General features: G+C 48.6%; 7 protein-coding genes across 7 annotated transcripts; 3 read left to right on the top strand and 4 right to left on the bottom strand.

Annotated features, from left to right (window-relative positions):
• Nucleotides 1–1,323: 1,323 nt before the first annotated feature.
• Nucleotides 1,324–4,177, bottom strand: BDV37DRAFT_24824 (guanine nucleotide exchange factor VPS9). Its single transcript, XM_032081979.1, has 5 exons — nucleotides 2,589–4,177; nucleotides 2,460–2,537; nucleotides 2,226–2,401; nucleotides 1,541–2,169; nucleotides 1,324–1,475 (listed from the first exon to the last, which is right to left on the bottom strand). Exons 1-5 carry the CDS (start codon nucleotides 3,970–3,972, stop codon nucleotides 1,430–1,432), a joined length of 2,313 nt encoding a protein of 770 aa, XP_031935952.1. The 5' UTR covers nucleotides 3,973–4,177; the 3' UTR covers nucleotides 1,324–1,429.
• Nucleotides 4,178–4,382: 205 nt separating this feature from the next.
• Nucleotides 4,383–6,215, top strand: BDV37DRAFT_275927 (asparagine synthetase domain-containing protein; the record flags this gene model as incomplete). Its single annotated transcript, XM_032085477.1, has 2 exons — nucleotides 4,383–5,105; nucleotides 5,160–6,215. 2 exons carry the CDS (start codon nucleotides 4,383–4,385, stop codon nucleotides 6,213–6,215), a joined length of 1,779 nt encoding a protein of 592 aa, XP_031935951.1.
• Nucleotides 6,216–7,318: 1,103 nt separating this feature from the next.
• On the bottom strand, nucleotides 7,319–8,775 carry cpcA (amino acid starvation-responsive transcription factor GCN4). The gene is made up of 3 exons (XM_032081843.1): nucleotides 8,592–8,775; nucleotides 8,241–8,338; nucleotides 7,319–8,180 (listed from the first exon to the last, which is right to left on the bottom strand). Exons 2-3 carry the CDS (start codon nucleotides 8,263–8,265, stop codon nucleotides 7,462–7,464), a joined length of 744 nt encoding a protein of 247 aa, XP_031935950.1. The 5' UTR covers nucleotides 8,266–8,338; nucleotides 8,592–8,775; the 3' UTR covers nucleotides 7,319–7,461.
• Nucleotides 8,776–12,613: 3,838 nt separating this feature from the next.
• BDV37DRAFT_24354 (uncharacterized protein) lies at nucleotides 12,614–14,784 on the bottom strand. Its single transcript, XM_032081447.1, has 5 exons — nucleotides 14,388–14,784; nucleotides 14,130–14,328; nucleotides 13,879–14,080; nucleotides 13,556–13,825; nucleotides 12,614–13,502 (listed from the first exon to the last, which is right to left on the bottom strand). The coding sequence occupies exons 1-5, from the start codon at nucleotides 14,657–14,659 to the stop codon at nucleotides 12,832–12,834; spliced, it is 1,614 nt and encodes a 537-aa protein (XP_031935949.1). The 5' UTR covers nucleotides 14,660–14,784; the 3' UTR covers nucleotides 12,614–12,831.
• A 3,655-nt stretch (nucleotides 14,785–18,439) lies between these two features.
• Nucleotides 18,440–22,414, bottom strand: BDV37DRAFT_24251 (sulfate transporter family protein). The gene is made up of 5 exons (XM_032081333.1): nucleotides 22,037–22,414; nucleotides 20,620–21,966; nucleotides 20,372–20,571; nucleotides 20,087–20,320; nucleotides 18,440–20,038 (listed from the first exon to the last, which is right to left on the bottom strand). The coding sequence occupies exons 1-5, from the start codon at nucleotides 22,269–22,271 to the stop codon at nucleotides 18,860–18,862; spliced, it is 3,195 nt and encodes a 1,064-aa protein (XP_031935948.1). The 5' UTR covers nucleotides 22,272–22,414; the 3' UTR covers nucleotides 18,440–18,859.
• A 662-nt stretch (nucleotides 22,415–23,076) lies between these two features.
• On the top strand, nucleotides 23,077–24,185 carry BDV37DRAFT_275923 (uncharacterized protein; the record flags this gene model as incomplete). The annotated part of the gene is made up of 6 exons (XM_032085476.1): nucleotides 23,077–23,088; nucleotides 23,265–23,532; nucleotides 23,600–23,622; nucleotides 23,672–23,735; nucleotides 23,930–24,071; nucleotides 24,101–24,185. 6 exons carry the CDS (start codon nucleotides 23,077–23,079, stop codon nucleotides 24,183–24,185), a joined length of 594 nt encoding a protein of 197 aa, XP_031935947.1.
• Nucleotides 24,186–25,260: 1,075 nt separating this feature from the next.
• On the top strand, nucleotides 25,261–27,083 carry BDV37DRAFT_262806 (uncharacterized protein). Its single transcript, XM_032083470.1, has 3 exons — nucleotides 25,261–25,696; nucleotides 25,763–26,074; nucleotides 26,161–27,083. Exons 1-3 carry the CDS (start codon nucleotides 25,294–25,296, stop codon nucleotides 26,952–26,954), a joined length of 1,509 nt encoding a protein of 502 aa, XP_031935946.1. The 5' UTR covers nucleotides 25,261–25,293; the 3' UTR covers nucleotides 26,955–27,083.
• Nucleotides 27,084–27,119: the final 36 nt, after the last annotated feature.

The raw sequence follows: 27,119 nt of genomic DNA, 5'->3' as shown, positions 1-27,119 counted from the left end.
AGAATTACACATATTCTGTTGCATAAATAGCCTCATAAATAGGCAGACTAGATACGAGGGCTTGATGGTAATGGCACTAGGTAGAGAAGGGGCAAGGCAAAGGTAGGTTTCGAGAGCTAAGGGAGATCATCAAGTGCCTATACTATATAAATTGAATGACAAGAAGTGTGGGGACAATAGAATTAAACTTCAACCAGAAAGTGAGTGGTTGTTGTACCTGGTTCGTGTCAGGCGGGCCAAACCCGCCTGTAAGCAGTAGGTTTTATCTCCGCCTGAGGCCAATGTTACTGGTGCAGTTCGATTACTTTTGCAACACCTCCGTAGTTCGTTCGGGCTTTTTCAAAGACATCAACAAAGGTGCCCTACATTTCGGCTGTTCCCACGGAGTAGATAGAGTACTAATACCATCTCGTCATTGGTGATAAAGATTCGACACGAAAATAGCTAATAAAGTACACGGCTACGTACAGGAAAACTAGATGAGCCTCTTCTCCAACCTCGAGCATATAGCTCAAGAACTGATGAAAAGGGTATCTCTCTATGAGAGAAGAGTGCCAAAGAATACGCCTGTCAATGACCCGAAGGCCGTTGAACGGATTGTTCCGCCGCGCTGTGCAATGCAGGGACCAATCCGTGGTGGACCGCCTTCTTGATCGCAGCCACCCAAACAAGGTAAGTATGAAGAAAAGAAAGAAGAAAAGTTTCAAAAGATGGTCGGGGGAGAGAGGCTTTTATGTGATGAGTGGGGTCACTGGAAAGCGCGCTAGTGTAAGCGAGATGGCTTTTATATGATGTGATTGGCTATAGACGCAAGGGGTCGTTACCCGTCTCGCTGCTACCTTCAGCGGTCGGCTACAGCTCAACGTCTCAACGTCACTTTCAATACTATCAGGCCATAAAACAGTCATTTCTGTATAGATAATGATATATATACAAGGATCCCTACATATTCATATTATATAGCTTTACAGATATCGTGTTTAACAATGCGGCATCTTTCATTTATTGTGGTCCGCGGAGCGCGAAGCGCGAAGCAATTAAACTGTTTTTCTACGCAACGTTTGAAAAAGGGACGTTGAGCCGTGACTGACGTTGCCGACCCCTACTGAAAGTGCGGCAGTGAAACGGATTTGTGGCTGTCTAAATACTAATCGAGATAGAGATATTTGTTCCTGGTATGGCCTTTTTGTATGCAGGGATACTACAAATGAATTCATTGATTACGATAAAAATCTCCACGATAGGTATATCGAAGCACCGCTTTCTATGGCAGTTGTGATCATCAGTTAATACAAGTAGGTGCCATATTCAAGGCACGCAATAAGTACATGAATTGCTACTACCACATAGGCATCATAGACGGAAAGCGCAAAGTCCATACGATGGACCGGTCTAGTAATTATGCTACTACCGAACAGTCCCGCAGAGTTTACTCTGCACTAAGAGCAAGACATGCGTCTACTGCTAGGCCAACCCTGTTGAAAAACGTAAGCCACTTTCTTTTGGTCTCGGATCTGAGCAATGGGGGTGAAACACTTACCTGCCCTCCTTCATCTTGACAACATCATCAATGACGTCGCGGTCTAGATTTGGGAACATGTTCGATAACGTCTCCACCATATTGTTGTGCTCAACACGTTGTATCCTCCGTGCTTCGGCGTCCTCAGCACTAGCCTGTCGAACAGCAGCATCCTGTGCATCATGAGTCCTAGCCCGCCGTGGCTGTGATACATTGCGGGATCTTTCGCCTGATCGTCGCTCCTCACCACTGTTACGAGGTGGCTGGTAAACATTTGGATTGAGCCGTGGTGAAGGGCTAACTGGTGAGCTCGTCGCTGGCGGTGTCCGTCGTTCCTCTTGTGAATCGGGCTCGTCAGAGAAAATTCTTCCGATGGTAGACAGCGGCTTCTGGATAGTACGCAGGAGTCCAGCTACTGGAGCGTTGTCTTCATCGTTGGATTGTGTCGCCTCTCTGCGGCCCCGTGGAACATCCACCGAAGACCTTGGTGTAGATTGTGACCGCTGGGTCGACTTCGGCTCTAGCGACTCCGACTCACGATTTTGTTGGGCGATGGCCGAGACGGCAGCTTCAACATTTCGCTCGAAGTCTTCGTCACTCACTGTTAAGCTCGTTCTGTCCAGGGTCTCAATGAACTGGATGGCGCCGGACTATATCTCAGTCAGTTACTCGCTCAATCTGCCGAGCTTTGCATTATATAGTTTACCAGTGAGGACAAGTAGTAACCGGCCTCTCCTCCGAGTTTGTCTTGATTGCGGAATCGAAGGATATATTGAATGTTAGAGACCAAATGCTCCGGATTGGCATGCAGCACCACATAAATCAGAAGGGGTACGAATGAGTCGGCTGAAGTATCGGATGATTTCGAATTCTTCAGAAGACCTTGCAGCATCCTTGTGAGTTGACGTCCACACATATCATTCCTTAGATAGTCACTCACCGAAGATGACTTTGCAGCAGTTCAAGATACAGATAACCTTATCACGGGGTGCCCGGTAGCTGTTAATCTTCGAGAGTTCTATAATTGACGTCAGTAATATATCTGTGACCAGAACGAAAATTTACTTACCTTGTTGGGCGAGAGTTAAAAAGCGACGGCCATGAGAGCCCACTGGTGGTATATCAAGATGTGCCTCTCTTACCCAACTATAGATACGGATCTTCTGGGCTAGCACCTCATCCCGCTCAATGTCTTCCTGGTGTTGGCCGCGCCTCCAAGGACCATGGAGTCTCTCCATTTCTCTTCGTTTGCTCCGGCTTGTACTTCTTGGAATGGTGGGCGGGGAAGGAATAGCCGGGGAAAATGTTTGTGAATACAATCTGTTCATGACGAGCTTTTCCATCCCTTCTTTAGCATTATCGAACTCGCCGTCCGAGACGTCACGCCAAACTTCACATATAGCCATCTTATTAGTGATGAAAGCTAAGAAATCGCTGATGATCTTAACTTGCTCATGAACCATCCACTGTCGTTTCCCAAACTCATGGAGGAACGAACGTAGGAACTTCGCCACCGGGTCAGCAGTACGATGTCGCAGTTGTTCCAGGAACCGATGAAAATCGAAAGGTTGGTCAGGCTCTGGTTCTGGTGGGGGAGGTAAAGTCGATGTGGACGATCGCCGAGTCAGTGCTGGCTCTTCTACAAGTGATCGCCTGTGCATGCTTGTAGAGCTCGAGGCATGTTGTTTCTCGGGAGAAGCGGATGGCGCTCCCACCTTGACGTCTGAAGCCTGAGCGCCCTCGCCTACTGCCTTTCTTTGATCAAGGCTGGACTGCCGAGGAGGAAAGTGGCCTTGTCCCCCAAAGAATTGCTCAGCTAACTCCAGTCGAGGTGACATTATCAGCTCTTCACTATCGCCATGCGTAGGATCTTGGAATTGTTCCATGATGCTTTGAATCTCCGGTTGGGAGACATCATCTCTACCAACCCCGTCATTATCGGCCTTCTTCCCCCGCTCAGGCACTTCCGGTAGTTCCTTTTCAGTCCATTCGGAGGATGTCTTTGTTGACGAATGGGAAGTGGGCGCAGGTTGAGGTTTCTGGTTAAGGTATGCGTCGTCTTTCTCTGGTGGGGGAGGGGGTTGATCGGTGTTCGGCGACGGTGAACGATCCAGTGTGTTTGTAGATATTGTTAAACCCTTCATCCGGCCTGGAAGCGACTCTGGTTGGGTAGGTATTGCACTTGGCGGGTCGGCAACAGGTGTAGGTACTGAATGGAGAGAGCCTGTAACTGCACCTTGCGGGGTATTCTGCATATCTGCTTCCATATCGCCTTGATTCAACTCCTTGGTATCCTTCGGATCGGCGAGTGCATCATTCTCTGACTTTCGAGCCGGCTCGGAATTCGTTGATGTCACCTGTTGCTCTAGTTGGTGCCCCTCATCGTGAAAATTTGAGGAGATCTCCCCTTGTCCACTAGGAGCCGGGGAATTCGAGGGTTCTGTGGCAGACATAAGCCAGCCGCATACACGCTAATAAATTAATAGATCAGGTCGCTGAAGTGAACGTTCTTTAGAAGAAGACACAGAGCATTATGATATAAACATCCAAGTCGAAGCTGTCAAGGATCACAGCAATAAGTGCCGAGACAGCGGATGTAACGGAATCGGCGGGAAAAGTATTACGGCAGCTAGTATTGTTAATAAGCCGTCCCAGTAGTTAGTTAAAGGTGGATTTAACAGAAAGCACTTGTTGTTATCTCTAGTACGTAGTTGTCAGAATATCATCCTCAGTGTTGAGAGTATAACGGACTGCACGTCACCGCCGGGGTCACGGTTCCCCCGAGGTCCGGCGCGAGTCATTCATTTCTCTGTTACTACATTTGAGAGAAACACCACCCCTCGTTCGCGGCCGGAATGTTACAATGTGTGGAATATTCTTTTCCCTAAGCGCCTCCGGGCCTGTACTTCCCAATGAGGAGACATGCTGTTTATTGCGCAAACGAGGGCCCGATAGCTTCCAAATTCAACAAGTTCAACGAGATGTCAACACAGATCAAACAAGATCTGTACCGATTTTCCTTACCTTTGTCTCGACCGTCCTTTCGATGAGAGGCGACCAAGTTGTCACCCAGCCTCTTGTGGACACCATTACTGAATCCGTACTTTGCTGGAATGGTGACGCCTGGAAAGTAGCAGGTGAACCCATTCGAGGTAATGATACCCAACTGATATTTAATCTACTACTACAAGCTGCGAAGCCGTCTTACAATTCAGGATCATCCACTGCCCTTGATGGTGGAAATGCTGTTCAGAGAGTTGTGGATGTTCTCAGTAGCATTTCCGGGCCTTTTTCTTTTATATTCTATGATGCTGTCAATGCAAAACTATACTTCAGCAGGGATTGTCTCGGAAGGCGGTCCCTACTTCAAGGCCTTGATGAAACCGGGGCTTTCAAGATCTGCAGCCTCTGCGACGGGACGTCATCCACCCACTTTGATGAAGTTGGCACAACTGGTGTGCATATGATTGATTTCACACACAGTGTCATGCAGGATTTGTCTACACCCGAAACTGGTGCTACTCATTTCAACCCTGACAGGATACAAACACTACCATGGGAGAACATAGATTCTCCTGGTCATCTGGTACGTATGCCCTTCTGGTCACTATGCTTGGAACTCATACTCATGGTCATGCAGAGAAACCCCATTCCTCCCATGAATAGGTCTGTTCCGCAGGACGTCCCTCCTCAGCTGACCGTTGAGTCGCCTTGCGTGAACGAGCTTGAGCAGAGACTTCGTACATCTCTTGCACTCAGAATCCAGAATGTACGTGATCCCCCGGGTTTCACCACAGAGAGCAACGCAAAGGTTGCTGTGCTGTTCTCCGGGGGACTTGACTGTGCCATACTCGCTCGACTGTCGCATGAGCTTCTGCCGGCCAACGAGTCAATCGATTTGCTCAATGTCGCCTTCGAAAATCCGCGCGTAGCAGCAGCAGCGAGCAAAGAAGCGAAACTAGGCTCAGTGTATGAAAACTGCCCCGACCGCATTACTGGCCGCGCAGCCTTCGCAGAGCTTCAAGTCACTTGCCCCAACCGTAACTGGCGCTTTGTTGCAATCGACATCCCTTACGTGGAGACGGTTGCACATCGTGACACAGTGAAACGTCTGATGAGGCCGCATAATACAGAAATGGATCTGTCTATCGCATGTGCACTCTACTTCGCCTCGCGTGGACAAGGATCTGCACTCGACAGCCACCAAGGTAACGCCGAACCGCAACCATACACAACCCCTGCTAGAGTACTCTTATCAGGTCTGGGAGCCGATGAGCTGTTCGCAGGATATGCGCGGCATGGAATAGCATACTCACGCAACGGGTTCGAGGGGCTCATTGACGAAATCAACCTTGATGTCAGTCGTCTTGGGAAGCGCAATTTAGGTCGCGACAACCGAGTGATAGCACACTGGGGCCGTGAAGCACGATTCCCATACCTCGACGAAAACTTCGTCTCGTGGGCCGTGCAAGCCCCTGTCTGGGAAAAGTGCGGCTTTGGCCTCCCAGAGCCAGAAAGCAATGATCCTACAGAGTCCACAGCCGGCATCGACCCAGAGAAGCGCGCCCTTCGCCTAGTAGCCTTCAAACTAGGGATGTCAAATGTGGCGCGAGAAAAGAAACGAGCCATCCAATTCGGCTCGCGGACAGCAAAGATGGAAAAAGGTAGAGTAAAAGGCACCGACACCCTCAGCTAAATAAAACTTTCCAACTTACAACACAACACTCTTTTCCTCTCCCCATAAACAACAACCTTCTTCCCTCCCACACTCCCCCAACCAATCCACCCCAAAACGCCGACACAGCAGTGATGATAAAACCAAGGAATCAGATACTTCTGAGCCCACACCTCATCTAGCCTCAACCCCCCATTTCTATCATCCACCCAGCATCAAGTGGCGTGCAATTCCCCTCGATCTCTAGACTATGCACATCCAGCACTCCCCTGTTTCCAGACTCACTCAGGCCAAAGCGTGTAGTATTTGTTCTAGTCAGCGGCAAAGAGACCGCCTGCTCATTATTGTTCCGCCTTCTGCACTGGCTATCAGAGCGAGGGTACAGGGCATTAATGGGTTCGGATGGTTCTAACCCGCGTGTATGGCTTTGGTATCGAGCTCTTGGGGGCAGGTGTGTGTGTGTGTGTTGGTGGGCTGGTCTTGTGGATTGAGGGGTTGTATGTCGGTTTTGCTTGTTGTATGGCTCTAGATGATATTGATGGTTCTGTTTGAGAGAGGTTTGGACGGTGAAGTTTATAAAGGCAAGTCTGAGCTGTGTTTTATGGTGGTTTTTGTCTGCTTTCCTTGTGGAGCATAGCTATGATGCCATGATTGTTCCATGTAGATGACACTATCCTTTTACATAACCTACATTATGCATATCGATCGTCGAAGCTAGAGTCCGCATCGGGTTCCGATTACTTGCAGCTTGTTGCATGCATACTACGCAAAGGAATGATCTACCTCGGGAGAAATTTGATGAGCAAGATTGATGGATTCGTAGACAATCTCATACACGTGAAATCACAAGCATCAAACAATCCAAGTAATCAAGCAAAACATCCAAAAGAATTAGTAGCCACGAGTCAATCCCGCGAAACAGGAGACATCAGAACCGGCTATTGCGAAGTAATGAAACATCAAAAGCCCAGAGTTAACTAAAACAATGAGCCAAAAGTAGATAGCCAATACTGGCAAGAAGTAGAGATAATCAAGACAAAACGGTCCGAAAGTGTTAGCACACGACCATATGTTAAATATGACAATAGAAACTTTTATCCTGTCGGAAGCCACATCACCAGTGACCAGTTCCAGGCACCAGTGACTGCATCCGACATCTGGGTTGACGAGAGGCTCAAAGGCCCCGCCCACCGCAGAGCCCATTCATAACAGCACTTGCAGAAACAGCATGATATATCACGTAACAAAAAACCGACTTTTAGATCACTCAGGCCTTGTTCTGGGCAAGAGCCTTCCAATATTGCTCACGACGTTGAGCCTCTTCGAGCGACTTCTCCAACTCATCAATCCGGCGTTGCATCTCTTCCTGGCGCTCAAGCTTACGGGCACGAGACTTACGAGCCGCCTCGGTATTGCGAGCACGCTTCATGGCCACGGGATCCTGACAATCAAACTTGATCGGAGGCAGAGGCTTTCTCTGGCGCGCGTTCACACCGGCCACAGTGGAGTGCTTGGTCACTGAACGAGTGGAGGGAGACGTAGCACGGGACGATGTTGTCCGGATCATAGGAGATGCAGGGGTGACATCTGGCTTGACCTTGGGCTGCGACAGAGCCGCAAGTTCAAGGGCAGTGGTATCAAGACCCAAGGAGAAATCATCCTGGTTGGGGAAGAGAGAACCCCACTCCTCAACGCCAGGGCCTAGTTCCAAGTCCGTAGCGAACATGGGGGAAGGTTCTTGGCTGAAGTATCCTGGGGACTCGAATGAGGGAGTGCTCAAATCGGTGAAAGAGGCCGACGGCGGAGCAGAGGCATCCATGAACAGATCCTTGGGCGAGATCGTGCCAGATGGCAGATCCGCTAGAGAATCGGGACCTGCCATGACGCCGGCGGTCATTTGATGAGGGGAGAGCATGGTGGGCTCCGTCGTAGGAACCAAATCGTCCCCGAAGCGATCAGCGTGAAGATCGAAGAGATCGGGGAGATCTAATGGAATGTTAACATGCGCCCCTTTATGAGATTGAACGAAGCGCAGCCAAAGCTCACCTTGAGCGATGTTGGGAGTAGACATTATGCGACGGTGATTTATTGGGATTTGTTGCCGTTTCTGATAGGTGGAGTTGGCGGGACTGTTGAATAGGGGAACGGGCGGGCGATTGGGGTACGCAGAATTCAGAACTGCAGGTGGAGAATTCGAAGCAACGGACGCTGCGTGGAGACGCAAGAGGTGCTTCCTAGTGGAGGGACTAAACCGATGAGACGAAGACAGAGAGAACCCGGTAGACTGCGAGGCAAGTCTGGTCAAGCGGGGAACCTGTACTGGCGAGGCTGAGAGCTGCTGCTGCTGACGCTGCTGCTGCAAACTGAGTGTGTGTCGTCGAGAAAGGTGCCCAAGACGGACCAGAGATGGATGATTGGCAGGAAATCTAGGGGTTGTACTCGGAAGTGCTGGCGCACGAGAGTCCCTGGGATGCTGGGGAGGATATAGCACAAAGTCCTCCTGTGGGGAGTTGGCACTGTTGTTGTCGTTGTTGGAATTCAGATTCTGAGCCGTAGGCTGCGGGGGCGGGGGTGTAGGGAGCCATGTTTGCTGATGGTGATCCGTGTTGAACGACGTGAGGTCGAACGTAGAAATGTTGTTCAAAGAACTTGAGCTACCCGAGGTGGTGCTAAAGTTCAGAGGTCCTGGGACAGGAGACTCTGAGGGGTGGGAAGAAGATATATTGATAAAAGACGAAGTCCGTTGAGGATCTATGATGCCTGTCTCACGAGAGATAGACGAGCTCTTTCCTTGGGGGGGATTTAGAAAGAGGCCATTTTGGAACGCTTCTTGATATTCTAGTTCTTGTTCAGTATATGGCTGTATGATGACGGTGTTAAAAAATAATATGTGGTTGAGATGTAAAGAAGAAAAGAGATGAAGAGGAAAGAAAAAAAAGGAAAAGAGAACCCAAGGCAGCGACGGGAATTCAGGCACTTCTTAAACGCAGTGTGTGCGCCCTTCATCCGACGGGTAGCCAATCATGGCCGACCGCTTCCCCGCCTATTACACTAACCGTATTGGGCGTTAGACCAATGGACGCGGTCAACAGGTGTGAGTCATAGGCCCATCCGGGGCTCTGATTGGCCCCTTCATCCACTAAGTGGATGCCCGGGTGTCCCCAGGCATCTCCGGTGCCTGGGGCCGGGTACGAGCAAGATACCTGCACCCACGCAGAGAATGCACGGTAACCTGAAGTCACTTGCAGGTTACGCAGCGGGTACCGACCCTCGTACTCGGCTGGCTTCTCCACCGCTTCCCAAGTGTTTTAGTGCTACAATAGTCTCAGCGTACGTGTGTTTAGAGGAAGAGTTAGATGATGAAACTGGTTCGCGTCCTGTCTTGCACCCGTCACATCCATTGTCCAATGAGGGTAACGCTCGGGGAAGTCTAGGCATCAGCGCCCGCCTGCGACTGCATCTTGCAGCCTTCACAGCCTCTCCAGGCTGTCTCGGGGTCTGCATTGGGACGCCGCCAAATGGAGCCAATTCCCGTTGGAATGGGGGCTGAGCCGCACTTATCGCTGTAAGAGGCCTTAGGCTACAGGATCCTACATGATGGCCAAGTTTGCAATGATGCTTACAAGCGATCAGGAATTCTGAATGGTTAAAAGCAGGGACTTGCGAGGATTAATAATGTGCGTGGAGATCAATTTCCCTTTTCCACTCCCCGCCATGCGCAGTTAGTTTGGTCGAAGGGCGTGTTTCCAAACTCTATCAGCCCCAATTCTCTTCCGCTTGAGCCGTTTTTTTTTTTTTCTTTTTTTTTTTTGCCTTCTCTCTTGTTCTTTCTTTTTTTACCATTTTCCTCTTCTTTTTAAAGAAGGGAAGATCGTCCGTCCAGAATACCACTAAAAAAAATATCGCCCTCATCTGAGGCGGAATTCTCCATGCATATGATAATAATATACGAAACCCAAGACATCACTATCGGAATCTAAATTCGGCACTAGATAGAAACCGTGTATATTTCACGAAAACGATCAACCCATTGCCAAAGTGGAGGTCCCGTTGTTTCGAGAACCCCATTTAGACTAGAACCCGAAGGGAAAGAAGTTGGAAAAAGAAGAGGAAAAAAGGAAGGGAAAATAAAAACTGTCCATGCGCACCAGCCCTAACTCGGAGTAATCCAATCTACTCCGAAAAAAAGCATGGCACAATCACCACTGCACCTCGGAGTAGATTGAATTTTATATTAAATTCATTCCACCAACGACACTGGCGAGAATATCCAATATGACTTTTTAACCCAATCTGCTATTTATTGCAAACACCGAGACCCGTTATCTTATGACCTGACCCGGTGTCGGGCCTAGTCTCAGATAAGAATCTTCACTCGGATCGAGTATTCGCTCGTCTCGCCGAGAGGCAAAAAAGTGTATTTCGATTCTGCATGTTCGCCGGGCGTATCCGCCGACCACCCTTGCGAATCGACTTCGTGTTTCTTAGGATAATGGCGCACGAATAGGTAGCCATCGTCATCGGTGAAATGGGCATAGAGAGCCCCAGATGTAGACGTTGTCATCTGATGTACATACGGAGTACTGGAACCTTGATTCCTCTCGATCATGTGTCCCACTCGGTATCTACGGAGTAGGAAGCAGGGCGCGAAAACGAACAGGTGTACGTCCCGTGCGAGTCCCGCTTATTATTGAATTTAAATTTTGTATACTCTGGAGAATTTGGACAGAGTACATCCGAGTGTGCTAATTCGCTTCCTATATGTACATCTGGTATGAACCTAAGTAAAACATCTCTCTTCAAAACGCCGGAATCAATCTTACTATAACTACATACACACCCACCATATTTAGCGAACACCCCGTTCTAAGCACTCTTGTCGTTCGACCAAACCCAACAATTAATATCAACACATGCGAGTAAAATTGAAACGAGGGACAATATGTGTACTCCGTATATGTCTCTCATATATATAAATAGTAGTTCCAAGAGTTCTTGGGGCCCTCATTGGTACACCATCAAGAACATGCTGTACAGAACCCAAATTTGACCCATAATACGAGATACTGTCTCAAATCCAAAGGACCAAGAATAGAAAGAAGAAATCTATACGGAGAAGAAAGTGAACTCAAATTCTTCAAGCGCACTAATCGTCTCAGATATATCCTAAATATAGTCTGACACTCAGTTACCGACGAGAAGCCTGTGGTGACAGACTACACTTAACAGTAAGTCAAGGATATATTGAGCACGTCTGTTGTATGGAGGCGATCGCAAGTCTTACATCTGATAAGCAACAATCACCCTGAATACCCAAACAGGGTGATATATATGGAGTACTAGCCATCCAACCAAAAACATTCCGATATCGAGCAGAAACGGATTCTCAAGTTAGGTCGTATATATCATGCAAATGTTTGACCCTAGATTGCAACGGATAGATACAGCTCCACCGGCATCACCGCCGTGGAGAATGTGGTGCCGGAGGTATATGCCTCTGCCCAGGTGGCGCTATTCTTATATATCACTATCTTCTTAATTGGACTTAACTAGACCCATTTTAGTAATCCGAAAAAAAAAACCCCCCAGAAGCGTAGTAAGACACTGCGTTGAGGTGGGAGGGCGGGTTCAGTTTTGTAAGCAAGGTCCTACTGTGTAAATTTCATCGATGAATGGGACTAAATCAGATTATTGGAATGTGGATCAATTAGTTGCCTTATAGCCCTGGGTTCGGTTGATCCATTCCAAGGCGTTGATCTACAGTGTCAAATTCGGATGCCAATTCGCTAGCTCAATGTTCAAGATCAATTAAGGTACATCCCGGATCCTAGTCGGCATGCTTATGACAGGGCTACAATTAGGATTAGACACTGGACAGCGCTACTGCTCCGGGTTCTGGATCCGTGGGATGGGGCTCGAATCGGAAGTGTTCCACTGCCACCCACACGGTGGATGAAGTTTCGATGCAAGGCAACGTACGAGTTTCAGGAAAAGTAGATCATTACAGGGAAGATGCGGGTACAAAGACAAGTTATGGATTCTATTAGCTATTACCTATGATGCTGTGCGCTAGTACACACGGCGTATGCACGCCATGGAACGTGCCCACGACAGTAGACGATTGGGGTCGATTTGCACAGCGGGGGACCCGCCCTGGCAAAGACCATCCTTCCTCCCAATAGGGTATCAAAGTACGAAGCATCAAACGGCGAAAGACAATCAGAACTAAACCAACGATGAAAACGCAAATAGCAGTGGTATCAATCTAGTTTGGACGGCGCACAGCGGGAACGCACGCAAGGCCAAATTAGGGATCCTCGCGGGAACGGATATCATAAAGGAATGAAATGCGACCCAGACGCGAAAAGAACATCAGAGTCGGAAATAACCGCCAAAGCAGCAGAGGGTATCATTGGCACTCAATTTGGCAAGATCCTCGCTGCGAAGCAAGGCACCAAAAGCAGTGACACTGGAATCAACACAAAATAATATCAAGAAACAATTACTAATGATCTTTTCTTTTGTCTTCAATTATGAGATCATGAGCACTCATCACTAGGGGGTAGAAGCACTAAGTGTGTACTCCATACTGATCCCACCAGTTTTCATACTCAATGACGCGGCTTGGAGAAGCACTTCATGCGGCGGCCTGGACAGGAGCAGAGGTGGAAGAGACGTTGGCGGGCTTAGCCTCCTCAGTGGTGGTGACAGGCTCGGCGGGCTTGGACTCCTCAGCAGACTCAGGAACGGTGGCCTCCTTGGGGGCACCCTCTGCCTTAGCCTCAGCCTCGGTGGCGGGCTCCTTGGGCTCAGACTTCACAGCCTTGCTGGGCTTACGGAAAAGGCCACCAAGCTTGTTGCCCTTGGGCTTGGACTCGCCCTCAGCCTCGTTGTCAGAGTCACCCTTCTTCTTACCGAAGTTACCGAAGAAAGAAGTGCGGCGCTTGTCCTTGGGAGTCTCAGCGGCCGGAGAAGCGGGCGCAGCGGGAGCAGCATCCTTGGCGGCCTCGGCCTCAGCAGGGGCGGTCACAGTCTCGGGCTCAATGGGCTTCACGGAAGCCTCCTCGACAGGGTTGTCGAGCTGAGGAGCGGTGCTGGCAACAGCGGGGGTTTCAGCAGGAGCGGTAGCCTCCTTCTCAGACTTCTCGTGAGAAGGGCTAGTAACCTTCTGGAAGAAGTTGCCGAAGAGAGAAGTGCGCTTGGACTTAGTCTCAGCCTTCTTCTCTTCCTTCTTCTCCTCCTTCTTTTCCTCTTCCTTCTCTTCCTTGTCCTCCTTGTTCTCGGTAGGCTCAGCAGGAGCAGCGGCGGCTTGAGGAAAGTTAGCTTCACACAAAGACAATCGAGATAGCTTTGGTATTTACCTTCAGTAGTCTCGACAGCGGCGGATGCTTCAGCAGCAGGCTCGGCAGCGGCCTCAGCGGGCTTGGGCTCTTCGGTCTTGTCACCTTCCTTCTTCTCCTCAGTCTCTTCCTTCTTGCCACGGAGAGTTCCGAAAATGCTGGCGCGCTTGCGGGACTGGGAGCGGCTCTTGGACTTGCTGTCCTTGTTCTCCTCAGTAGGGGCAGCCTCATCCTTAGCCTCCTCCTTAGCCTCAGCGGGCTTCTTGGCGGGCTCAGCAACAGCGGGCTTGGCTACTTGATATTAGATCATGATAACAATCCATTTAGGAACGATCCAAACTTACTCAGCTTCTCGAGCTCAGCCTTGTAGCCCTCGCTGGAGGTGATGGCCTCCTTCTCAGCCTTGGCCTCAGCAGCCTTGGCCTCAATGGCAGCAACCCAGCTGTCGCGCTCGGTGGCACTGGCAGCCTGGAAGGTGTGCTTGTGGCCATTCACCTTGAAGAGGAATTCGCTGGCGCCCTCCTTGGTGACATCAGTGATCTCAGCCTGCTCCACGTCAGTATTACATCCCTCACAGAACAAGCAATATACTGACCAAGTTGAAGATTCCGGTAGGGGTGTTCTTGTCCTCAGCACGCTTGGTGAAGAACAAAAGACCCTTGCCGGTTTGGCTAGCCCAGGCAGCGATGGGGTTGGCAACAGCGGGCTTCTCATTCTGGTGGAAAGCAGACAGCTGCTTAGCCTCGACAGCGCCCTCGCTGAAGTAGAAGAAGCGCTTGGAGAAGCGCAAGCTCCTATAGTCCATGTGATTAGTCACTTGTACTGCTGATCCATTGCGACATGCGGCGCTTACTTGACGAGGCCGGGGGCCTTGTGACCGAGGACACCCTCCGATGCGGGGGTCACCTCCTCCTTAGCCTGTTCCTTGGGCTGTTCAGCGGGAGCCTCATCCTTCTTCTCCTCCGCAGCAGCGGGAGTAGCCTCAGTGTTTTCGGCGGCCGTTTCCTTGGGAGCCTCAGCAGCAGGAGTCTCAGTGGCGGGAGTCTCAGCAGGCGCTTCGGTGACAGGCGCAGCAGCGGCAGCGGGAGCGGGAGTCTCCTCAACAGGCTTCTGGACGTCGGACATATTGTCGGTAGGGATTAAGTGGTAATTATAATAGTAGAGATGAGATTAAAAGTTGTTAATAGAAGCTGAAGTGGCTTCGTAATAAAGAGTCACGTCCGTTTGGGTATCTTAAGGGGGTATCTCAACAGAAAACAAGAGCTCTCAGAGCACGAAGCTTGAAGCTCGGGTATCACAACGAAAGGTAAAAGGTTTGGGGAGGGAAGAAGCGAACAAAGTCGTTGCTCTGGAAGAAGTGCAGAAGCAGAATGGAATGAAGAGAGAAGAGAGGAAGAGGAGAAAGAAAAAAGAACGAGGACAAAGAAGGAGAAGGGGCGAAAGGAGGGTGAAAATAATGAAAGGGTGTGGGCAGAAGCCCCAGAAAGGGAAAGGAGCTGCAGGGCGGCCAACAACCTTGGACGCCGGGAAGAGAAAAAAAGTATAGAGTAAAGAGAGGAGGAGGAGAGTGGGGCGTGGAAAGCTAAGGAGTATACGGAGGAGGATATTTTGGTTGTATTTTTTATTTTTTATTGTCTTGGGTTCCACTTTTTATTTTATTTTTCTTACTTAAATTTACTTTTTTTTTGGTCCAATGGCCCGTCCAGAATAAGGGGCGGCCCCATCAAATTGATGCAGACGAGTATCAGGTGCTTCTCTTCCCGACGACACTTCTGCAGGTGACGATGTCGTTCGGTAGGGATGATTGTGAGGTACCATCAATTCTCTCTGCCTGGTTGGACAAGATCATGATTACCTTTCAAATACCTGGGAAGGGAGCCACCCAGGACTGGCAACAGGTTGAAACGTCGACAAGAAAAAGGGTCGGGGTTGAAGCATGGACGTCAATGGAACGATTCTCTCGTATATATGATGGCAAATTTCCCTAATTTAGTCTAGAACCAGAAACTAAATCCAGTCAAATCAAAACTTCTTCATGGGAGAATAAGGATAGACATAGACTAGCAACCCCTATCCAGTCCAAGTCGTTCCAGAGGTCCAAAAAGGAGATGAGACTCCTGGGACCTTAACGACACTATGACAGCTTAGCGACCAGTAGCTTGAACTGTAGCTCCCCTACCGCTCCTGCAGCTTAACGGGTAGCCCTAATCAACTACCGATCATTCCGCTATTCTCTTCCCCCTCCAAACGTAAACCAAAAAATTTTTTTCCTTTGAGCAGGGAATACTCTATCTACTGAGAATGGAATACAGTGACCAAGATTGAAAAGTTCTTTAGGGCTTCTAACACCAGATCAAACCACCAGCAAAGTCCAATGTTTTAGATCATGTCATCCGCTCACCGCGTTGTGGGACCTCGAGCCACCCATTCGGGAGCTGTACCATGGATGGAGACTCTTTTCGAGATCAACCTGAGTGGGTTATTGTGGTTGAACCGTGTTACCTTGAGTCATATGGTCTGTGTATCCTCATGATAGCAGTACTTGAAGCAGCACCACCAAAAAAAAAAAAAAAAAGAAGTTCATCCTTCGGCTACTTACCTCAACAGTTAATTTCCTTTGGCTTCCCTTTACATGCCAATACATTGTATTGTCCCTGTGATTGTTAACAATATGACTGCAAAACCTACCATATTTTTCTTGCGCTTAGGTACATACACAGTATATATCTACCTAACTGCGATGTAACATTCTATATTACTAGTATCAAACCCACTCCCTATCCCTGACTTGACCCTGGACCGAGCAAAAATGGATTAAAAACACAAATAAAAAAAGACCAGACCACCGCAGGTCATAGTCCTGACGGATCCACCAACGATCTCGATTCTTACAGAAATTTTCCAAAAACAAGCTAACCAAGTAACTTAGTCTGCATTTTTGCGTTAGTCTACTTAACTTAGCCTAGTCCTTGTTTATTAACCTGATTACTCTGGCCCTCTATCCCATATCCAGGCCATACCCTGGTGGCTTTTTCCCGACCTGCTTCCTTGGGAGAGGGATGTGCAAGCGCTGTTCTTAATCGCAGGTAATATATACCTAAACAAGAGCCCTCGACATCGCACTTACCAACCAACCATCAGTGCACAAACCCCAACCTTTAACCAGTGTTCGCATCCCGAGTAGTACGTTCTAACCGAGGAAGAGATACAGACAGAAGATAGTTCAACAGGCAAACCACATTGGAAGTCGAGAAGGCCGGGCCACGCGACTCGAGTATCGAATCCTAACCCGTGACCGGAATTACCATCCAATGAACAAGAAAAGACACCCCCCTTCAACATGGCGCAAACCAGGGTTGTCCGGTGATTTACTTGCACGGTAAGGCAGTGACACCAATCGAAGAAGAAAAGGACGATTCCATTCTTGACTGAACTAACGGAGTACTCTTGTCCAGCCAACCTAAACGTCACATGTAGCAGGAAAAAAAAAAAAGCAAAAAAGGGCACCACCAAAAGGCCAACAGAAACAACAGATCCTCAAACAGAAAATTAAAAAGAAGAAGAAACAAAACCCCTATCACGTCATCTATTCTTCTTTCTTTTACCTTTTTCTGAAATTTAGTCTCGTCTAGTCTAGTTTTCTAGCGAGAGAGAAGGCACAAATCATAAAATTGGGTATGGACGATGATTATTTGACTATAAATTAAAATCGACACTCGGATTTTCAGGACGTGGCTCGATAGCCATCCTCGTAGCGCCATGGTGGGTAAAAGGTCGAGGCCCCACCCTGGCGCGGTACTATTGTCGCGCAGGAATGTTTGTCGCAGCCCTATCAATGCATTTTCGCGGTGGTGTCAAGCCATCCCTGCAGGAGATTCGATGCTCGCTTAGAAGGTAGGGTGCGAGGCACGGATGTATGTCGTACGTACGTTTGGAGTATGAGTTCGTCATGGATTTTCTTTTCTTCAGCGACAATGGAGTACTTACATATGGTGACTTCAATAAATAGCGACAGAAGCTAAAAACGAATTACTTTAATTGATCTGGCGATGTGGCGAAAAAAGAAGAAGACCAGACACCCCAAAAAAATTAATAAAAGGAAACTCAACCTCAAACACCAGATACGTAGATAAAAGCCCTTTCACACGCCCCCTAATCCCTTCGGAGTAATACTACCAAGTATTGGAGCTTCGTAGGTTGGTCTTTGGTCCCAAGGTAACTAGTTAATTAGTGTCGTGGTTAGTAATAGGAACTAAGTTAACTTAGTTCTTACTAGTCTCAGCAAGACGATCCACTCCCCCCTTTTCCATTATGGACCGTTTCGAGCCCAACGGACGATACCAACCCAACCAATCAGGCCACTGTCGATCTGATGATCGTTGCTTTGGCCCGTGTCTATCGTTGTCCAGTGGACAAGGACGAGGGTGCTTCATGTCTTCCGAAGTTCCGCCTGTATCTTGGACCTGTTTAGTGCCGGGGGTTTGAAGTGCAATACTGGATCGTTATAGGTATCTGTGGCAGATTGTGGCGTTTCAGAATGTATAAAACTTTTGCCAGTGTTGGTATTCAACCCTCATTACAATTTGGTAGTTGGGTATACATATGTATCTGTGGTGTTCTTGAGATTATGGCCGGGGAAGAGCGTAACGCCGCGCATAGGAACGGAGCATAGGTACTGTAGTATTCCGATATTGTCCGCAAATTGGCTCTCATTATATCACAAAGGGATCATTGTCAGAATGGTATCCATCTGATATCAAGATTGCGCCATCCCCTATTTCCTCTTTCAGACGTCTATCTTAGAGCCCCGGGCATACTCCGTAGTACATCTGGCAATCAAATCTACCCCGCAGCGATAATCTCCATATCAGCCACTCGAAATCTTGAAACAGATAAAGAATGGTCCTATCTCTCGGGTGAGTATCAGGTTTACGACTTATACGTTGGGTCCCTCCAAACCTCTAGCCCGTAGGCAGGAGATAGGTCAACAGAAGTCACGGGTTTCCGTTGTTCTTATCCTGTCAGCTGCAGTGTCATGTGGAGGCTGCGTCATCAGCTCCAGAGAAGCACGTGTCCAAGTATAGACAAATATGTGCGATCATATTTCAACAAATCCACGTATCATATATGCCAAATGCTAAAAAAAATAACGCTCAAATAATGACCAACAATATGCGACAAATGCGAGAAATTTGTACACCTGACCTACCCAAGCATGCTTAGTTAGAGAAACAGAAAGATGGCATCATTAAGCCGCCATTGTAAGAACATAACTGAATCGGGTTAGTGTTGCCTAAACTAAGTGCAGAATAAGGCGAAGACGACTTACGAAGTAATGCTGTCCATTCTTTCAGTGGTCAGCTTCAGACTGACTGTCAGCAGTTCCCGGGCAATTTCGGGCTCCCGCTCCCGTAAATCTCGCCATTTGGCTGTAGTCAAACGCCAGGCGACACATTCTTGTTCCGCCTTGACTGTGGCCGTTCGTCGGGTTTCGCTGAAGAACGGCAATTCTCCGCACGGCCGTCCGGCTACAATCAGCTCGAAATACCGCCCCTGTGGCAACTCATATTCCGCACGAAGCATCCCGGATTCAAGCAAGTAGAAGCCATTGGGAACGTCGCCCTCCTGGAATAATACGGTACCAGCTGCGTAGGTGTCACGGACAAAATATGTGCAAGCCCGGAACCAGAAATCCTCATTGCGCGAAGTTAACCCTTGAAATGTCTGGAGTAAGAGTGGTAAGGGCTGTCGCATGGAGGCCCAGGCTGTCGGAGCCACCACGGCCGTCTCATCCTCGCGTAGGGTCGTAGTAGCTGCTTGCTGGAGATGCCGGTGACGAGGGGAGCCCACGATACTTTCGTGAAGATGCCGCTGGTTGTGTGAGCCAGGTACCTCTAGGAACGTTGAGGACGCATTCTTCTTCAGCAACGCTTCGCGGTGGCTGTAGAAGACCTTCAAATAGTCATTCTCACAGAACTCAAGTGCAGAGTTGAAGTCTTCGAATATCTGCACGCTAGTTCCTGACTCGAATAGCCCGACATTTTGAAGGCTTCTGCCGACGTCTCCCCCGGTGTTCAGCCCTGAGATGGTCATCAGCACGTTTCGCTTTCGCAGAATGCGATTGATACGCGTGAAGGCTTCAGCTGCAGAGAAGTCGATGCCGTACACACGGGAGAAGTCCAAAATAATAAATCGAATAGGACGTTTGTTAAAAGCTTCCTCTTCAATCAACCCTCTCATTGTGTTCTCGACGTCGACAATGGTTCCGAAAAATAGATAGCCCCCAAGCTTGATAATGAGTGTCTGCTGTCCTGCTTCTCTTAAGAATCGCTGTTGGATCGGAGGCCGTCGGACAGTTGAGCCAGCAATCTTGCCTGAGAACGTCGCCCTGATGGCAGATTTACGGGATGTCTGAACAACGAAACTCATACACGCTAGGATAATACCGACGAATATGCCAACAACGAAGTCCCAAGCGCCCATAGTGACAACAATGATGACGACCTGCCAAGTTAGTTTAAAGTGCCGTGGGAAATTTTAGATAGAACCTACCGTCAGATATTCATGCCTCTGTAACTTTCCCCACGTATCAACTAGCGCTTCTTCCATCAGTTCAATCCCCAGTAAGAAAATGAGAGCCCCCACGACCATGACTGGAATGAATCCGACTATTACTGGTCCCACGAGGAGAATCCCCAAGGTAGCGGCTGCAAGCATGATACCTGCGAGACGTGAATTTCCGCCACTATCGATGAAAAGTAAACTATTTGTGTAGACGAGATAATTCTAAGGAGGTTTAGCATGACGATAACTGTTACGGAGGGGATACCACCATACCTGTATACTTCCAGAAAATCCTGACAGGGCATTGGTCACACCATGTGCCATAAGCTCACGGTCAACGTTCAGATTGTCTTCGCCCGTGGATATACCTAGCGCTGGGACGTTGATGGGAACATGAAGTACTCCAAAGAAAGTAAGAGCAAACATCGCCGGGATAGTATCAAGAAAGGCAGCCCAGTCGACGGCAGCGAAGTCTAACACGGTCAGGAATATTACATCGATCATTGGCAGGAAAAACTCACCATAGAGTGTATAGAAGTGCCACCACGGGTTATTAGATGATGGTGCTTCAAATACCCAACCGCTCTTGCGTAAGGTATCCATTGGTATCTTGGCACTCAACTTCACGATGTAAAATATGACTGCGACGCCAATGAAATAGCCACCCACCAGAAAGTTAGAGCGCACGAAACGCTTCATAACAAGGAGACCAATGGCAAGTAATAATGGTACGAGCCAAAGGGGTACCGTGTCTGAACGAGAAAGTTTCTCCAAAGTAGGGAGAGTAAACTCGAGAGATCCAGGTAGTCTAGCGGAAACCTCGACACCCGTCATCAAGAGAAAAAAGCCCACACCGCCAATACACCCGATCAAGATATGTCTTGGGAAGAAACCGATGAGGGAGCCTAGTTTGCAAGTTCCCATCAAGAAGAAGACCAAACCTGTTAAGACCGAGCTGGCCGAGAATGATAGAATAGTAGTTGCGATGACAGACCTTGGGTTGTCCTGGCCTACACGTGCCAGAATTGTGAAGGCCATCTGGTGGAAGAACGGAACAACTTCTATCATCTCACTACCAATTCCGCCGCGGAATATTGACCCTCCAGACGAGAAGACCAGTTGGGCGATGATGGTGCTAACGTAAAACATGGAGATACCGTCTGACCCAAGGTCAGAGAATATTGGCTCCCCCAGAGGGAACAAAATCATTCCGTATGATAGAGCGTCAAGAATGTTGAGCAAGAGACCTAGGAACACCGAAGGCAGTAGACTAACAGGGTAGATGACACCTTGTTCCCAGACCTTCCGCCCATTCCATGATTTTGGGTGCATGAGCCCTTGGAAGCAAATCATACAGCTCGAAAGCGCTGTACGAAATGCATTCTGCTTGTGTTCCCTAATAGTGTCTTGACTCTCAACATCTTCGGCGATCCCATAACTACGGAAGGGCTTCGTATGTGGTGACTTAGGTAGTAAAGATGTCTGTTCGGTACTAGGAGCTTCACGTGTGCCGGGCGCCGTGCCTGAGATTCTTACGGAAGCATCACCTTCACCAAGTTCATTCAGCTTTGGAGCACTATCCCGGCCATTGACACCGTCCAAAGTGTCGGAAGGTTTACGGATCATCTCAGTCAAGGCTGATGAACTAGCGATAGGGCCAGTGGGGGGCTCGGTGTCTAGAGGCTTTGGGACTACAGTGTCTGCGGGTGATGAAGAGAGATCTGTATCTTGGATCGGATGAAAGATATCGAGGGACGGCGGCAGCGTATTTCCTTCTTGAGGCAATGAGCTTCCATTCAGGGAGAGCGCGTAAGAAGCCAGTTCAGCGGTTTGTTCTCGAAGACCTTGAGATGAATAACGAGCGGGATCTTTAACAGTCAGTCAAACAACAATCTCCAAACTAGCCATTGCGTTTCCAGGGAAGGCTCCGGTTCACACCTGCAGTGCTGTTGAAGGATCGGTGGTAGAAGGAACGACTTGGCGTCCTGTGGCTTGTCCCGCCAGATACAAGGGACTCGATCCCCAAAGGTGTTCTCGGAGGACTACCATTGTTGGCCTGCTCTACAGGAGGCTCAATCGCATCTGGAGCCTCATCATCAACAAAGGGAGACCGGCGGAAAGGTAGCCCGGACACGCGAGAGTCGCTGCGGCCTCGTGGACGGAAGACACCCATCGTGGTCGTCAGAGTCGCGTAAGTGCCGGCTGGAAGGATCTGATTCTTTGACAGGGATCAGAAGGCCCCGGGCGTTTGTGACTCTTCCCTTTTTGGACGCTCGACTAAAAGGCTGGGTGCGGAGAAAACGGTGATCCCGAATGACGCAAGTGTCAGTCAGACCACGGGAGCAATTGACATTATTTGGACTACCGAAGAAGCAAAAAAGTAAATGCGGAAGGAGAATAAGACATTAGAGGAGCCATTTAGCAGAGATACGCCGAGCGAGGTCAGTCCAGAAGAGGAGTATGAGGGAGGGGGCCGGTGGAAATGGACTGGATTTCCTGTTATCGGCCAGAGCTTTGACTAAGAAAAGTCTTATCACGAGAGGAACCGTGACTTATCGTCGGGTCCACTCGTTGCGGTTTAGCGTCCTACTAGATTGATCCGGAATAGTACAATGGGGAATCCTTGATATAGCATTAGGTAATGGTTGGTGATAACCGGTTGTCATTAATTAATATTGGACTACTCTGTACGGAGTATGGAGATTCATCTTTCATCTCAATCATACATTAACTAATTCTGGTCTCAAACCTAAGCTTCAGGCATGCAGACATCGGCTCGCATGTGATAGGTTGTCGCAAGGGGTCCGTGCTTCTCGTCCATCTTTAGACCTGACTAAACAGTTAACGATTCCTGCATCTGCCGATTGACCTTCTCTAACGCTCAACCGTTGAGTAACTAAAATCCTACCAATTACATGATAGATATGAATCACTTGCCACTGGTCAGATTTTAGCTGCAGCACATTACTTACGTTGTCATGCATCATCTTGTTGAGAATTGAGCTACAGCTACGGCCGCCGATCCACTCTTTATCTAAGCCTTTTGGCCCCAAATGACTTCAAGATGTGACTTGCGCTCCAAATCAAATCTCGCATGAGCCTCGAAAACAATCGCAAATAATGTACTTACGTACATTTCTTCGGTAATAGGAACAAAGTCGGCCAGACTCTCGTAATTAAATCCGCCCATCATTTCCGCATCCATTATGAAAGAGATGTCCTTCGGAAATTCCAGCTCAAGACACAGCATCTGCGTACCTTGATTGATGAAATAGTCGAACCATCTGACCCATCAGCTATTGCTATGAAACATGTGGAGAGCGATCTTCTCGCTCCAAATCCTCAGTCGCTCGTCCGAAGGAAGATGAGACATGTGTCACAGCGGATTCTTGAAGCATTGAAAGTGCTACATGAAGATGGCTATATGCTCACCGGTGAAGGTTTTGCTTCGAGTAAGCCTCTGACTGCAGGTGCTAGTTCTGACTGGAAATTCCTCCGCAGATATCAAAGTATATAACGTTTTAGTGAACCTTACACTGTTAACTTAGTGGGCAACGCGTCACAGATGTCCAGCTTGCAGACCTTGAGAGCACAGTCCAAATAACCTCCAGCTTCTGCAGGGACCGCGTCGGGATTGGTACGCCCATATGGAGCCCGTCTGGAGGAGCACAGAGGAACAATTGGAATGGCAATGGGGCCACCAACTGATATTTGGACATTTGGAACATTGGTGGTTGCCTCATGTTTATGCTTATCTTGGTTCCTCTAACAACCTATTATTGAGCTTATTTTTTTAATCTAGGGTGCCAACCTCATCTTTCAAACCCAAAGTTCCCCTTGAATGCGAACTAAAGATTCTCTCCAGATACCAGACCTATTTTGGACCGTACCCGCTTTCATATGCTGACCTCACTGATCAAGAGACCTTAGACATCCTATCACTTATCATGGATGATGTGCCACCTGTGAAATTGTTGAAATGGAACTATTGTCGCTAGCTAGTCAGCAGGAAATAACAACAGAAGACAAAGAGCTCATCTTGAAAATCATGAAACCCGATCCAAGGGACAGGCCGGCCGCAAAATAGGTTCTTGAAGACAGATGGTTCAACAAAATATGAGCGGATTGAACACCAGCAACTCAACACAGTTGGGCTGAGACCACAGATATTCAGGCATCGTATGGAACTAGTTTACACACCCTTAGTAAATTGCTAATGTACGCCTAGTACTGGCTCAATTGTGAGGCGATCGCATGTCATGAGAGATGATAGGCGCGAGGCGATATATTCAAAAAACCACCGACTTTTATTAGAAACATGGACTGAAACCGATACTTTGTCCGCCCAAACAACCATCTACCAGGATACAGACAGGCAAGTTCTGGCCAGCAGAATCCTGGTTATAGTCTTTTGGCCACGGATAGGAAGTAGCAAGATTGAGCCAGTTATTGGCACAACCCAGGACAACCATCCCTAGATGTTTGATTCAAAACTGGCTTCAAGGGTGTCTGTACAAAATTAAAACAGTCGTGTGCGAACGATGACTGGCCAGCCAATGTCTTATAAACATGGGGTCATGCAAGATCCTTTATCTGGCAATGCAACAGCGTGAGGGGAAGGAGTACCTGCTACTAGTAGTAAGCGCATACATACTAATACGTTACGTATGTCATGATGCTGCAGGTGGAGCATAATAATGCTCCAGTATTATAGTAGTTTCGTCAAAGGCTAAGGCGCCGGCCCTAAGTTAGCTAAATATCATATAACCATTGCAGGTGGTGCAGTGGCTATCGCATGAGCATCCCATCTTGGCTTCTTTATGAAAGGATCTGTTGAGTACCTGAACATCTGAGGATATCTACTTAGGGCAAAGTGGGTCTCGGGGGTCGGCCGTTGAAGAGCAACTGGACAGCATTCCAGGAAACAGCCAAGCTCATTCCACAGTACTGTAAGCATGGAGGCTTATGGTCTCGCCCTTGTAGAAAGCATTTATCATCTCCACATTTAAGTCCGACGGGAGGCCGTATGAGTCCGTATGAGTAATGAGACGGTCTCCACGGCCAATCCGAAGAGCCGAAGGCCGAACAAGCTGACATTCTTATACATCACGACGTGCTCCCATGTATTCAGTTATATCGCACTATAAATACTGCATTACACACTTTATTCGTCATAAGGTTGGGTTCTGTACAGAATGGCCTCCGCGATCCTCCTGAAGAACGGTACACTTCTCCTCCACGATGCGAATGACGTCGTTCATGCATCGAAAGAGGACCTTTTAATCGAGAAGTCGCAAATCACTAAGATCGCTCCGAACATTGAGCCGCCATCGTCCGACACAATAATCATAGACTGCACGGACAAAATTGTCTCGCCAGGGTTCATCGACACCCACCATCATGTATGGCAGACTTGTCTGAAAGCCACGCACCCAAACCACACCCTCTTCGACTACTTCCCCACTGGCAATTTCGTTAGTTCTTTCGTATCAGCCGACGAGACCTTCTGGGGTCAGCTAGCCGGTGCGCTGGAGTGTATCGACAGTGGAACAACGACTGTAGTGGACCATGCTCATATCAATATTACGCCGGATCATTGTAAGTTCCATCCACTACTCGCATAACATGATCATCCACGCATTGTAAAGTTCTGACGTATCGTAGCTAAAGAAGCTATCCGGGCAACCATCTCCTCTGGAATCAGGTCAATCTTCGGGTACTGTCCAACTGCCCGGGTAACCCAATGGAGCCCCAAGTTTGAAATGGCCCCAGATCCACTCGCCCCATGGGTCATGGAAACATTTGACCAACTCGCGGCTATGAACCCACTTGGTCCATCTGGACGAGTCCGGCTGGGATTTGCCTTCGATATGCTCTATCTCCCCGGGGAAGTCCTGAAGGAAGTATACGGACGAGTCCGTCGCGCCGGGGCGCAGCTCATCACTTCCCATTCAGTTTACGGCGTTGCGTTCGGAGGTATGTCCTTCGACTGGCTGTACTCCACTTTTGTCTTCCATGACGCTTTCCCTGGCCTCAAAATATTATACTGAATGTATATATAGGTCCAAATGCCCCATCGGCGGCTAATCAACTCGATTCCCACGGCCTCTTAGGCCCTGACATCCTACTATCACACAACACCAACCCCAAACCAGAACACACCCAACTAATCCGTGACAAAGGAGCGAAGATCTCTAGCACGCCCATCACTGAACTCCAGATGGGTCACGGCAACCCGGTCTGCCTCTATCCCGAGTACCAGCAAATATCATCTCTGGGAATCGACTGCCATAGTGTCTGTACATCGTATATCCCGACTCAAATGTCGACTGTGCTGCAGTGGGCACGCGCAAGACGACACGAGGAGTTCGAAGCGCACAGCAAGTGGGCGAAGGATGTAGGGACCAGTGTAAGGGACGTCTTCAATCTTGGAACGATCCACGGTGCTCGATGTATCAACATGGAGAACGAGATTGGGAGCTTGTCGGTGGGCAAGAAGGCGGATATTGTTATTTATGATGCTACTTCGCCCGGTCTGCTGGTTGCTGCGGATCGGGATCCGGTTGCGGCCATTGTTCTTCATAGTTCGATTCGGGACATTGATGCCGTTATTGTTGATGGAGTGATTCGGAAGGAGGGTGGGAAGCTCAAGGATGTGTTGATTGCACCTGATATTGAGGCTAAAGAGGAAAATCATGGTCAGAGAGTACAGTGGGCGGAGGTGGCTCGGCGTATTAGGGAATTGGGCGTGCTTATGGATGAAAAGAAGAAGGCAGCGGTTGATGATGAAGTTGCCAGGGCTGCGATTATGGAGGCATTCCATCTTAATGCCTCTGCATGGGCTGACACTATCTAACATGGCTCTATATAACAAGGCGGCGGTAGCCGGTGTTGCTTTAAATGTATAATTCTCACAGTTCTGTCTTAACTCCTCTACTTTTACTCTCCATGGGTATCATGAACATAGAAATCATTCGCAAATCAATCATTCCAACAAAAAAAAAAAAAAAAAAAAAAAAAA

Source organism: Aspergillus pseudonomiae (genome assembly GCF_009193645.1).
Source record: "Aspergillus pseudonomiae strain CBS 119388 unplaced genomic scaffold BDV37scaffold_115, whole genome shotgun sequence".
Taxonomy (NCBI): Eukaryota; Fungi; Ascomycota; class Eurotiomycetes; order Eurotiales; family Aspergillaceae; genus Aspergillus; species Aspergillus pseudonomiae.
The sequence above is the reverse complement of the archived record's forward strand: the minus strand, read 5'-3'. Positions and strand labels throughout refer to the sequence as shown.